The 14,028-nt window shown below is 42.3% G+C and overlaps 1 protein-coding gene across 3 annotated transcripts in view; it reads right to left on the bottom strand.

The window, feature by feature from the left end:
* The window catches only part of SPTLC1 (serine palmitoyltransferase long chain base subunit 1), a 68,240-nt gene extending 55,359 nt beyond the window's left edge, over window positions 1–12,881 (bottom strand). For all 3 annotated transcript variants that reach the window (XM_019668699.1, XM_019668700.1, XM_019668702.1), the window contains exons 1-3: window positions 12,718–12,881; window positions 11,483–11,590; window positions 8,750–8,844 (exon numbers count right to left, since the gene is read on the bottom strand). In XM_019668699.1, coding sequence (XP_019524244.1) covers window positions 8,750–8,844; window positions 11,483–11,590; window positions 12,718–12,774 — 260 coding nt within the window. In that variant the 5' untranslated portion in view covers window positions 12,775–12,881. The remainder of the gene's footprint in view (window positions 1–8,749; window positions 8,845–11,482; window positions 11,591–12,717) is intronic.
* Window positions 12,882–14,028: the final 1,147 nt, after the last annotated feature.

The raw sequence follows: 14,028 nt of genomic DNA, 5'->3' as shown, positions 1-14,028 counted from the left end.
GCAACCCTCAGTTCTTCCTCTGTGTCTCTGAGACTATCTCCATCCAAAAAAAGTGTTTTTTAAAGGAAATGGGGTGGCCAGCTCCCAAGGAGCTTGGATCTGGGCACAGCTGGGCCAAGAGGTGGGCTCTCAAGGAGACAAGTCCCCTGTCAAGTCCCTTTCTGACAAACGTTCTAACTCTAGACCATGCTTCAAAAACAGAGGGCTGAGCTGTGGGTCATGAGTATAAAGGGTTGTGAGAGCAACTTAGTCACAACCAGCCTATTTTAACTAATGAAAATCATAAGAATAGAACAAAATGAAAAGTATCAGAATGCACTGCACAGCGCAGGAGAAAGGGCTGTGGCCGGAACTTGTCTGTCACACAGCTGCACTGGTCTGCGTGCTGGGCTGCTCTATAAAATGCATTGCAGCCAGGAAAGACTGAGAAACTGCTCTTATTGGTATGTTTTCACAGAACTGGTTTTCTATGAGAAAAATAACAAAAGATGCTGGGAAACCATGGAAGGAAATGAATGACAACTTGAAGTAAATTCACAAAACTAGATAAACTAAAAAGGCTAGATGACTCAGTGAAAAGAACACAAGGTATAGAGTTAGTCAGACAAATCCCATCTGCCTTATGGCTACTGATGGCTTCAGAGATCTGAGGGTGTTACCTGGCCTCCGTAAAACTCAATTTCTTCATCTACGAAGTTGGGAAAGAACCTTTCTCTCAAGTGAATCATCATTATAAAAGTGCCTGACCCACAAGAGGTGTTCTCTAAATATTTTCTTCCTTCCACCCTATGGCTTCAAGGACTTCTTCTCTTTCAAATCACCCTCTGTGATTGTGAATCCATTGTGTCATTTAGTTTCCTACTTCTCAGGGCTTCTCTAAGTTTCCCAAGTGCTCCCTGGTGTGGAGGTTCTGGCACTCAAAAAAAGATGAAAAACAAAACACCTATGTAGACAAGCCTGCAGTAATGGTTGCTGCTATGAAAGTCAAGGCCATTTTATGAAAACTGTAACACAGAGAGAAATCCAACCATCAACAATAGACACACCCAAAGCCCCTGACCACGGTCAAGCAGCAGCATGACACAGGGACGTCAGGATGTGATTTCTGTACAGCATTTGGAATAGGGAAGAAAAACAGCTTCCGGTGAGAAACAGAAGGCTCACACTTGTGCCCCACGCAGGCACCTGACTCAGGAATCCTGGATCATAAAACCCTTCTGAGTCACCTCACAGAAGCAAATAACAACGATCTAGAAAGTCATCTCCACAACCAGGGCCTCAGAGGACTGGCAGGAGGGAAAATAAAACCCTTCTCAATCAGAAACACAACCTCACAATTAGAGGCAGTAATTACATGGATGAACAAAGGTTCATGACTGGCTAAGTGAATCAGAAATAGGGAGGATGATGCTTGACCAGAAAGAAACAAGTATTACAGACCCCCGTTAACATCAGCTTTGGCCCTGGTGGGAGAAAAGACAACTAGACCAAGGAAAGGATCCAGCACCCAAGAGAACTGTGTATAGTAAATACCTGACAAATGATGGCAGTTGCCCTACAAGCTACTAAGTTACACATAGATCTTTCTCTATGGGAAAAAAGTTGCATAACCACGTACAAAGGTGAATTCTAAACATATTAAAAACTGAAAAGAGGGCCAGCCAAGTGGCGCGATGGTTAAGAGCTGGCTTGGGATGCCAGAGGGCCCCGGTTCGGATCCCACATATGAGGGCCAGTGACACTGCCCTCCACAGCTAAGATGCTGAACAACAGCTCAACCTGGAGCTGGGCTGTCGTGTCACCAGCAACGGCGTAGGCTGCAGTCCCCTGCTGCAGTGGGTTGCCATGGGTTACCGTGTAGCCAGCAGCCACTGTGAGCGGCCGTCCAGAAGCCAGCGACTGATGTGCCTCACCCGGGAAGAGTGCAATGGTGGTGCCAACTTGGGCCAGTGAAACAACGTCCTCCACAACCAGACTGAAGAACAAAATGACAGCAACTTGTCTGTTCCCCTTCCCCCAATTCCCCAGCACTGTTCCCATCCCCCCAATTCCCCAATAAAAAATCTTAAAAAAAACAACAAAAAACTGAAAAGATAGCAGAATGTAGAAGAATGTGTGACCTTGGAGTAGGAAATGATGTCTGAAACAAGTCTCAAAACACACAAACCATGAGGCCAATGGATGAATGTGACCAAGTCAAAATTCAGAATTTTGGTTCAATGAAGATACCTAAGACAAAGTTAACAGATAGGTGATAAAGAGATTTATTGTACTTCATCAAATCTAAGATAGCATGATCTGTATTTTATCAACCACTAAGAAAGAAAAGTACTGCCGATTAAAATATAATGATGTCTTCTTGTCATCTAGAATTTTTTTAGTTTATATTTAATGAAAAGATCTATTAGGCATTCTTAGGTTACATTTTGAAAAGGAAAACATAAGTAAGATAAATTGCTTGAGACATTCCTAACCTCTTTACCCACGTTCCGACCATCTGCCCTCCTCTGCTGTCGTGGGGACCATGGATATTCACATAAGGTTCTGCTCCCTACCACCACATATCCCAGCAGCACCTAGCAGGAAGCTCCACCATCAGCTCTGAGGTTACTGGACAAGTTAGTGTCAATCATTCTCTAAGTTTTAATGCTGGAACTTTCCTATTGGACTAAACTCCTAGTTTATCTTTTGCTAATCACATCACGTTTCTAGGAAGTAAGCCGTTACTATCCAAAGGCAGCAAAAGTTTGACAAAGGGATGTTCAAAGCCTCAGTCACAGCAGTCTCTGTTCATCTGCTTGGAATTGGCCTGGTCATTTCTCCTTCTAGCAGCTGATTTACTTACAAGCAGGGCACATAACTCAACTGAAGTGCTGGCAGTAAATACAATTATGGCCAAGTTCAATGGTACACAGGCAATGAAGACCCCTATACCCATACCTCAGCTGACAATGATTCCCAGCAGCTAGCTGTAAGATTCATCCCTTTTCAGAGATCACAAAATAGGGGGAAAAAAATTGTATCTTAGAATCAATGTAATAGAGTACTACATCAAAAACTGACCAAGGATTAGAATCTACACAGTATATAGGATTCTTGCTAATCAAAAGATGGGTTGGGAATCAGTAGAAAAAGAAGTAAAAGATATGAAGAGTCACTCACAGAAAGGCAAAACCCCAGCAACTAATAAGGAGATGAAATGATACTCAAAGGCTCAAATAATCAGAGAAATGCAAAATAAAACAATGTTACCAACCTGGGCTGTGGAGAAGGTGGAACCCTCATATTCTAACTCAGGGGAGTGTAGACAAGTGGATCACAGTGGAGAGAAGTCCCACAGGGAAACCAGGTGGGCATATATCGTACCCCATTCCTGGTTGTACACCCCAGAGGTCCACAAAGGGATGTTGATCACAGGAGTTTTTGTCTATCTTTTCTCTCAAGATGGCATTTTTTTCCATCTTGAGAAAAGCGGCTAAGTTAAACTCAGTGACTACACACAACAGAATAATATGTAGCAGTCAGAAGAAAGGAACAGGAATTACATTTAGCTCGTCTACCTATATGTCTGCCCTACTTTTCCTCATACCACCAGCTAATGTTGTATTTATTCCATTGTTGGTCTGTCTGCCCCAAGACAACTAAGGTTTTGATTTACTGCTATTATAAACCAATGTGCTCAGCACATTCCATTCCTTGAACACAGTAGGCACTCAAGTATTTGCTGAAAAAAGTAAGTGTTGAGTAAAATCGTAAAAAATCAGAATGAAGTCTAGAGCACAAAATTAAAAACATACATTCATAAAACATTAAGATTATGTGGTTTCAAAGATACACACAATCTAAAAATAAAACATATCATTTCAAACAACACAGAAATGTGTAACACCTGAAATAATGATAGAAAGCATAAGTGACAGTGGGGAGGAGAATGGATGTGACACCGGGACAAAGGAAATAAAAAATAAGCAAATGAGAGCTGCCTTATGAGAGTGCTGGCAAGAGTGGAGCTGGGTAGGGGGTTAAAGCCTTGTTACCAAGAAAGCCTCAAAATGGAGAAAATAAACCAAAGAGACTCAACTAAACCAGAAGACAAACCTCTGGAGCATCTAACCAAGAAAGAAGGAGACATGAACCTCACAGATGTGCTGTTATATACACTTGTACAATAAAGTTATATGTATATATTTTATATATGCATGACCAGGAGAATCCTATAAACTACTCATGCCAATACATTTGAAAACATAAGAAATGACTAAATGATGGTAAGCAGAACTTACTCAAGAAGGAAACCTGAATAAGCTTTACAAACTCATTGAAGACATTGAATTCATGATTACAAATCTATGCTCAAAAGAATAAACAACAGGAAATACATACTGTTGCTAAGAAAATGATAAGACTAATATATCTTGGATACCAAAACTGGACCAACACATGAAGGAAAAAGAAGATAAAGAGACTAAACTCATTCTTCAACATGGATGTTAAAAACCCTCAAAATTAGCAAAACAAATCCTGTAATGTGTAAAAACCAACCAAACAGCCATGCTTAAATAGGGTTTATTCTAGAAATGTAAGGATTATTTGTTAACAAAAACCTACTAGTGGCTTCTAGTAAACAAGACCGAATGAAAGAAACAAACCCATTTCAACCTCTGTTCCCTCCTGATACCTCACAAAAATGCCTAGAGTTTAACAATCTAACCTTACCAAGACCAGGACACACAAGGAGATGACAGTAACAAAATATTGGAAACTGGCAAGCAAACTGACAAGTTATATTTGGTAAGTCTAAGAGATCAGTGAGAAAGCTGAACTTAGGCTGGCAGTGAAAAGCCCAGCAGCAAACCCCAAAATAACCCCCAAGCTGAGGGCACAGCTCCCTGTGACAGTGGGGAACAGAAGAGTGGACTACATATAGGACGGCTTGGAAACCTTCACAAGAAGCTGTCATTCCCTTAGGTCCCCTTCAGCCCTTCAGAAAGGTGACAAATTTATTCTCTGGTGGAGCTGAGTATAAACTGAAAGTCGTAAGGATCAATGGGGATGTGTGCCACTCGGAAAACAGAAATCAAGTATAAATCTACATAATATAAAATGGGACACTGAGCTCTCTTCCTCCAACCTAGCTCCCAGAAAGCTGGAAACCAACAAAACATTATGGTTTTTGTAGACTTTTTACCTAATGCTGTTTATTACGATGAAAATATTCTGCATATTAAAAAAAAGATGCTAAGAATCACCAGCATTGAGAAGGTATCTAATACAGCAATAACAAACAGGTAAAACACTAGTGTAAAAGAGTAAAATAAAAAAAGATTTAAAGAAGTGTTAACGTTTCAAAAAAATGACCTTCCATAGGCCTTCCTCAGAAGAAGTCCACCTGTGCGCTACCGAGTAAACCAAGATAGTGCCAAGACAAAGGGAATCTCTGGGCTAGTGCTGAGGTGAGGACCCCAAGGCCACCCTGGGCAGCAGCTCTACACAGCAACAGTGAGCACTGGAGCAGAACGACAAGGGCTCCAGGAAGAAAAATGAAAAGGAACCCAAGGGATAATTCCTACGTTTGAACACTCTGAATGGAGATTTACACACCTGGAGGAAGACAACAGGATGAATTAGACTGATATGTCAAATCAAGCAAGCAAGAGGACACACAGAAATGATTGAGTCCATGGAAAACAAGAAAGGAAATGTAATTAAAATATTCTGCATATTGAAAAAACGGATGCTAACCTTAAGTGATGAACGATGTTAATGCGGCCATAAAAATGTCAGCACTAAGCCACCTGAGGACACGTGATGCAGTGGTAACTGTGTTGGGAGAGGGGGAAGAGCAGGGAGGCCGCATGTGCCTGTGCAGCTGGGGTCCTGTCCAGTGTGCCAGGAGCCACACCCAGCCCCAGGCTCCCCCAGGCTGCCCCCCTAGGCTGTGCGCTGGCTTCAGGACCAACGGCTTCTCTAGTCCACACAGAGGCAAGAGAGGGCTACTATGGGCCTGGGGACAGCAAATGAGCATGCGTTTCAGAGCCAGTCTTTATCTCCTACAATTGATAAATACAGTTGAAGCTGGAAATGAAAGAAAGAAATCAAGAAATAACAGCAAAACAAGTTCCTTAGAAAGAGAGGCAAATACCAGAAAAAAAAGCTAAAGAAATATAAAGCAATTACTGCTAGTAGAAATCTGAGGTGAGGAAGGGTGGCATGGTGGACTGCAGTTTCTCATAAAAATTTATGTATATGCATAACTAATTTAAAAAATCTATCAGTATAACTTACTAGTAACTGGTTAGAGGGGAAAAGTGATGATCATATCAATAGAGACAGAAAAAGTATTGGATAAATCTTAACATTCTGATTTAAAAAACAGAAAGTTCCCTTAGCAAACTAGGAAGAGAAAGGAAGGCCCTGAAGTTGATATAGGTTATCTCTTAAATAGCCATCAGGAATAGGACACTGAGCCTGTTACCACTCCTATTCAACACTGTGTGGGAAGCATCAGTGCAGTAACACAGGAACAAGAAGAAAAAGACACTTCTCATGACAAAAATGAAAACTCTCTGCAACCTAAGCACGAATCTATTACACGATACACAATGTCAGTTTCCTGGTTGTGACATTCTTCGGCAGTTACCCAAGATTTTACCATTGGGGAAAACCGATGGGATCTCTTTGTATCATTTCTTATAACTGCATGTGAACCTACAATTATTTCAAAATAAAAGTAGAAACAAAAAAGATACGGTAAGTCTTTGTGAAGAAATCATGTAACTTTACCGTAGGACATAAAAGGCCTAAGAATACAAGTGACACACCAGGAGCATGGTGATAAAATTCAGTGTTAGCAAGATTCCAATTCTCTCATTAATCCATGAAGCCAGTACACTGCTAGTCATAAACCCAAACCCATTTTTTGGTCAAATCTGATCAACTAAACCAAAACTCACAGTGAAGCACAGAGTCAAGAGTAGCCCACACAATTCTGGAGAACGGGGAGTGAAGGCCTCACTCTTGTCAAGGCCTTTTCTTATGCTGTGGTCTTTATAGGAGGGAGGTCTGGCACAGGGACAGCCAAATACGCCAAAGGAATAGAAACAAAGCCAGAAACAGACCCCGTTATAAGGGAACTTGGTACACAAAAGAAGAGACACTTCCAATCAGTAGGTTAAAAATGGACTGTTAAACTAAAATGCTAGAATTGACCATCACAGGGAAAACAGGCAAGTTAGACCTTTAGGATAGGAAAGCGTTTCTTCCACAAGGTTAATGATTGGTAAGTATGATTTCAGATCATGTAGAATTTTTTATGACCAAAGAAATCCACAAAAGAATACAAACCTCTTAGATCAAATCAGAAGCAGGACACACTCAGAATATTCTGCATCACATTTTTAAACAAAACAGTAAATATTTTCATGACAACAGGTATATGTAGTAAAAGTATAAACATAAGCAAAGGAAAAATACCCACCAACTTTAAGATAGTGGTTATCTTGTGTGAGAGTTAAGAGTAAGCGATAGGTGGGAAGGGGTTTCTTTAGTTACATTTGTAATGTTTTACTTCTTTATAAAAATAGATTTCAAGTTAAAGACAGCAAAATGTTAATATCTGTTAATTCTGGATGGGTGATAAAAACGTGTCTGATATTTTCTATATTTTTAAAAAACTTAATTAAAAAAAGTACATACAGGGCCAGCCGAGTGGCGCACTGGTTAAGAGTTGGCTTGGGATGGCAGCTCTGAGCAGCAGGACCCCGGTTCGGATCCCACATGAGGGCCAGTGATGCTGCCCCTTCTACAGCTAAGATGGTGAACAGCAGCTCGACCTGGAGCTGGGCTGCCGTGAGGCGCCAGGGGTAGGCTGCAGCCCTTGCTGCAGTGGGCTGCCATGAGTCGCCGGCGACCGCGTAGGCGGCAGTGGGCTGCTGTAAGCTACCATGAGTGGCTGGCAGCCAGCGTGAGCAGCCGACAGCCAACATGAGCTGCCTTGAGCAGCTGTCCAATGGCTGGTGAGCGACTGCCTCACCTGGGAAGAGCACAATAATACCAACATGGGCCAGTGAAGCGACGTCCTCCACTAGACTGAAGAACAAAAGGACAGCAACTTGTCTGATTCCCTTCCCCGTTTCCCCAACGCTGTGCCCCTCCCCCAATTTCCCAATAAAATCTAAAAAAAAAAAAAAGTACAATAAAGCAAAGATAAACAACAGAAGAACTAAAAATAAAAACAGACATTGGAAGCAAGAAGAGAGGTAGCATAAATGAAGCTGGAGTTTCTTAATTAATATTGTGAGAGTCAACAAGTGTTGGCTATCATTAATCAATCAAAAAACAGTAGTGTAAGGATACTATTAATATCTAATTATGAAGGTGACCTGCAACAGATCTAAAATCAGGAACAAAACCAGGTGTGAAAAAGCAGGCGCACTGCTTTTCATTTTCAGTGCATCTGACCATTTGACATGTTGTTATATGCATGTATTACTTTGAAAAAGATTTTTTTTTTTTTTTTAGAAAAAAGGAACAAGCTGTAATGTTCAAATTGGAGGCTACAAAAAAATGCCCATACCATTCCTAAAAGAAAGTTTTAGATTGGAAACTAAAGCAGTTAGTTTCTGATCTGCAGAAATTTCTACATGTTTTACTTCAGTTAAATGTTCTATTTTATTTAAACCAGTGTATACTTTGTCACGTTTACCTATAGGACCCCAAGCACAGTCCTTCCAGTAGCAAACAGATTTACCCTGAAACAATGTTGTAGTTGAGAGCAGGATGGTCTTTTGAGATAGGAGGAACAAGCGGTTCTGGCTGCCACTCTTCAATCAATTCTTCCTTTTCCTACAAGAGAAAAAGTGTTAAAATAAGCACAATGCTAGTCACTGGACAGCGACTACAGCAGTATCTAAATTGTTTGCAGTAATGGAACCATCATCACGAACACACCGCTAGAAACAGGTCTAGCTGTTGTGGCTAGAAATGAAACAGAATCATTTGTGAGTTTTGAGCACTTAACCTCCTCACCTTGTATCACAGGCTAATGGCTCTTTCCATGTAGCTTCTGCAGGTGACTGGAAAATTTAAGAAAATTTTATTTCTATGCTTGGGATTTTTCACCATGGGAAGTAGGAAGTGTAACTTACAGTGATTGTAAAACAAAAAGAAAGTCTACAGCACAAAGGTGAGAAGCATGATTTCTGCTAAGTCAGCTCTGCCTCCGTTCCAAGACAATAGAGAAAGTCACACCCTAAGTGCTTACAGAGGTGACTGTCATGGGGAGGGACTAACCAGGCCACAAAGCACTGTTTCTACACACCAGCTGCAGGGATTCAGGTGCAGCTGAAACACAGAAAACCATTCTCGTAAGTATTGTAATGGGATTTTGTTGGAAAATTTCTCATAAAAAGCTACTTTATTCCCTTTACCTGTTACTTCATGCATTATAAGTATTTTGACTATTTTGAGTTCCTTATCCTTTCTTGAGTTAGAAAAAAAAGTAATTTTGAAAATGTAGTCTGGATGTACAGGATGAGATGAGGCACCTAAACTAACATGACAGCCACAGCAATTCTTGCCTCACAGACAGATCATCTCTCAATAGTTCTAGTCTCACACTTCTGTTAAATCTGTTAAATGCTTCTTCTGTGCATTTTTCTCCCGATAGGCAACTCCAGGGCAGGACCAAAAGCATATTCCCTGATGTTCAGGCACTCAAAAAATGCTGGCTAAATAAATCAACCAATAAATCCCTCATCTGTTTCTCCCACCAACCTCATGGGAGAGACAAGCAGCCCAACAAGCCTGGAGCACATGTCATGCGCACTGTCCATTGGCTACTGTGCAGACACGTGTTAGATTTCAGTCAAGGAACTGCAAGAAACTGCAGATCTATCAAACCGACAAGGGCATTTCTCACTCAAACACTCAGTTTTTTTCTTCCACTGCTGTTAGGGTAAGATGCCAGTGATCACTAAATCTTGTTCTAAGCTTGCCTTCAGAGGATATTCTAAAATTATGTTTATGTATCACTCTTTAAAAAGGGATGTATGTGTAGGTTGATATGTTTAATTAAAACTAAGAATATTTGGATTAATCAACCCCTTTAATATGCTTGGCTAGAAGTCTGTTTCATGGCCACCTACTCATTCACAAGGAGTCCCTAAATGCCAAGGGAAAAAAGTGTAGACAGGGTTTCTGGCTGGAGGGTCTAGTCTTACTGCAGTGCGATCAAGAGTGTGCCCTGGCCCACAAATCCCACAAAGCAGTCGTAAAGAGAGGGAGAGATTTGTGGTCAAGTTTAGGGTATTCCTCCAAACAGAGGTTCCAATATCCACTGGCATATAAAGGTTATAGGAAATCGTGCAGTGGGACACCTCTATTCTGCTTTACCCAGGCTGCTGTGCTTTACCTACATGCTCTCTAGGGGTCAGTGCCTGACCGCTTCGTGATCACTATGAACGACCAGGACAGTGGCAGCCAGTCAGTGGAACCAGGGAGGCACTCGTACACTGCTATGGTATCTTCTCCTGTGAATGCTCCGGAAAGTTAAGAAAAGCCCAGTGCATCGGCTGGCTGAGTGGCTCAGATGATTAAGAGCTCGCTCAGGAGTGTGAGCTCTGAGCAACAGGGTCGCTGGTTCGGTTCGATTCCTGGCCTGAGCTGAGCTGCCACCAGGTGGCAGGATGGCTTAGCTAAAAAAAAAAAAAAAAAAAAAAAAGAAAAAAAAAAAGAAAAGCCCAGTGCTTGCTTCATCTTTGTGCTGCACTCAGTGCTGCCTTGTGAACCCAAGTTTTAAGAGATTTTTGTGGGAAAACATCTCTCAAGAGTTTCTGCCTCCAAGTGACAGAAACCAAGCTGCAGTGAGAACTGCTCTTCCCCTCCAACAGTCACGCAGTGCTCCTACCTGAGTGAGAGGGTAAACCTCTTTCCTCAAGCCCCTGATCCCTCATACCAATGGACTGCAAGTGGGCAGCACCACAGGTCCTCTGGACACTTCTGTTTCCTGAGGTTTGCCTGGCTTGGGCTTGAGCTGGGTCCCTTTCCACACAGAACATACCAAAATTCTATTTGCTGTGGGGAGGTGGGGAATGTGGGGTGAGGAGGATCTTTTCCAACTCCGAGTTTCCTTTATGAAAATCACAGGGACAATGTTCACGCAGGCTTCAGAAACAATGGGGCTTTCCTGAGTAAATCATGTAATCCTGCACACGGACATTCGAAACTAGTAGTTACCCATGCTTCCCTTCCATCACTATTCATAAGAGTGCTGTTTACACCCAGCAAAGCAGAGGGGCCCACAGCATTGTAATCCTCTGGGTAGTTACTTTATCGCTGTATTTTGTCTACCCTGGCATGTCATTCTCCTTGATTTCCTTACATTACAGAAAATATTTTAGCATATAGTTAAGCCACCACAAGCTATTTTTGGAAAGATGTACCAACTATAATCACACACCGAATAATAGATTTAATTTCTTACCTTGGCTGTAAGATCAGATCGTTCTTGTAATTTGTAAGTTTTAGAGAAAAGAAGTCTGATTATCCAGAGTATCAGAATTCCTTCCAAGATAAGATGGTAAGCAGGTGCCTAAGAGTGAGACAAAAACAAAACAAGAAATAAAGTGAACACTTCTAAAACCTGCATATAGAATTTAATGCACCTGCAAATACAGCTTCCCATGACCTTTATTACTTAAAATTTACTTTCAAAGCTCTTTTCACTTCTACTCATTCCTTTCCCCATTTCTAACAGCAGGCAATTTCTTCTACACATAAAAAATCTCTATTTCTGCAGCTTTAAAACCTCTTTAGAATAAAAAAGTTTAAAATAAAAGCTGATGCAGAATACCAAAATGCCAAACAATACCAACAACTATCTGATCCTTCAGATAATTTAAATTTTTACTAGTGGGAAATGCCTGTAACAAACATTTCATAGCTTCACAAGGCTTCTACAACCCCATCTACCGAGGATAAATTAATAGAGCAATAGTTCACACTGAAAGTCCTGAGGGACAGCGCCGGCAAAGCTCAGTAAATACCTGTCAAATGAACGAACACTCTCTAAGACTGACATCTTGATTTCACATTACCTAACATACTTGAAATAGGAAGCCTTTCAAAAAACTCTTTACTCTTCCCTTAACGATCTACTCAAATACTTTTATATTTACGAGATAGAGAATACGCCACATGCGGAAGAATGACAAAATGATATTCCTGAATCCTAAATCATTCGGCTTCCTGTCTAACCCCACACCCCTACCAAAACTAACTCCAACTGACTACAATTCTTCCCCCTATGACCTGCTCCACACTTCCAAGGACCTGACTTCCCCAGGACCTCCCCACATAGGAGCTGTTCCACTTTCACCACCCCGTTCTACCAACCGTCCCAACTCTGGCTTTTGAGAAAAAGCCCCTCTCCTGTGCCCCCTCCTACGTGTTCCTTCCCTGAGCCAGGACAGGACGCAGAGCAGGCTCCGGGATCGCCGGAGCTCAAGACGAGACCCTTGGTTCCGGCTCCCGCCGGTCTGTCTCTGCACTCCGCGGCGGGGACGGTGTGCGCCCACGCAAACCCTTCCAGCGAGGGACGCCGCAAGTCCGGCCGTGACCTAGCCAACCCCGCCCACGTCTCTGACCACAAACCCACACAAGCCGTCCGCCCCCCCACAGTCAGGTGTGGTCGTGGGCTGCTCAGGCCAGCGAGCTCACCTCGTAGAGCGCCTGTACCATCTCCACCAGCACCCACTGCTCCGCGGCAGTCGCCATACTCAGCCGCTCAGGCTTCCTTCCGGAAGGCGGATCACAGGCACGTCAAACAGTGCGCGGCTCGGCCCAAAGACGTATTCACGCTTTGGGGGCAGGGTGGCCGAGCGCTGGGCCCCGCCTCCTCGCGCCTGCGCACTGGACTGCGCGGGAAGGGGAAGGCCTAGGGCTCTGATGGGTGGAGTCCGGAGTTCGGGTCTGGCAAGGGGACCGGGAGGGGTGGGAAACAGCAGGCTAGTTCCTCCTGTGAATGTTTCCACGTGGACATTATGTGCCAGGCCCCGTGCTGTGCTCTCAGAGTGGAGGGATTAAAGAAATGGCCTTTGCCCTCTAAATGCATTTGGGAGCAGGGAGTGTTATTAATGTAATTGAAAACATATTCTTTTAAATTACATTAAGTAAAAATGTATTATCATTAAAAAAAATACAGAAATATCAATAAAAATAGCCAACTCATATAGCACTTACTGTGTGTCATGCATGGACTAAGACTTTAACGGTATTAAGTCATATAGCAGGTAGGTGTGGAACGGGCCTAGTGTCAGAAGAAACAAAGTCTAACCTATAGAAAAGATTGATAAGAGTTCATTTGAGGCAAAATTTTGAGGCCATGCCTGAAAGCAATCACTCAGATTGAGAAAATGCTCTGGAGAATGGCAGTTTTTCAACTCATTCTATACATTAGAATCAAAGGAGAAAACCTAAGGATGGTTACATGAAATCCATTGGTGGTAGATTAAGCAGGCAGGAGAAAGCAAAACCGCGAAGTCACTGGGATTGAGTGAAAAGTAAAATGGAGAGATACACATTTATTTTACATTGGTGGGTACAGGGGAGTTAATTTAACATTAAGAATAAATAGAGATGGTGTTCGGGGATAACAATGAGGGGTTTTGTGGTTTTGTGCTCTGGTACTGGCGGTTGTGCCTTCCAGGGGTCTGGAAAAGAAAATCACTCTGACATTTGAAAAGTGTGTTATCTTAGATGCACAAAGACAGCAGACAGCCTCACTTAAGGTAAAGAAAGATTGACCTTTATCAAGAAAGCTACAGGCCTGAGACTTGACTAGTCACCATGACCTGATTAGTTAGAAATTTTTTATATTCATACTATCCTGTGTGGTTACTTTCGGTCACGGAGTTTGTAAAGCCTGCCATGCATGCCCCCATCCCACCCCACAGCTTGTCAGCGTTAGTGTATGGCCCCTTTTATTGATCACAATAGCTATATACTAACATGATGTACACACACACTTAC

The sequence above is a fragment of the Hipposideros armiger genome, unplaced genomic scaffold (genome assembly GCF_001890085.2).
Source record: "Hipposideros armiger isolate ML-2016 unplaced genomic scaffold, ASM189008v1 scaffold_532, whole genome shotgun sequence".
Taxonomy (NCBI): Eukaryota; Metazoa; Chordata; class Mammalia; order Chiroptera; family Hipposideridae; genus Hipposideros; species Hipposideros armiger.
The sequence above is the reverse complement of the archived record's forward strand: the minus strand, read 5'-3'. Positions and strand labels throughout refer to the sequence as shown.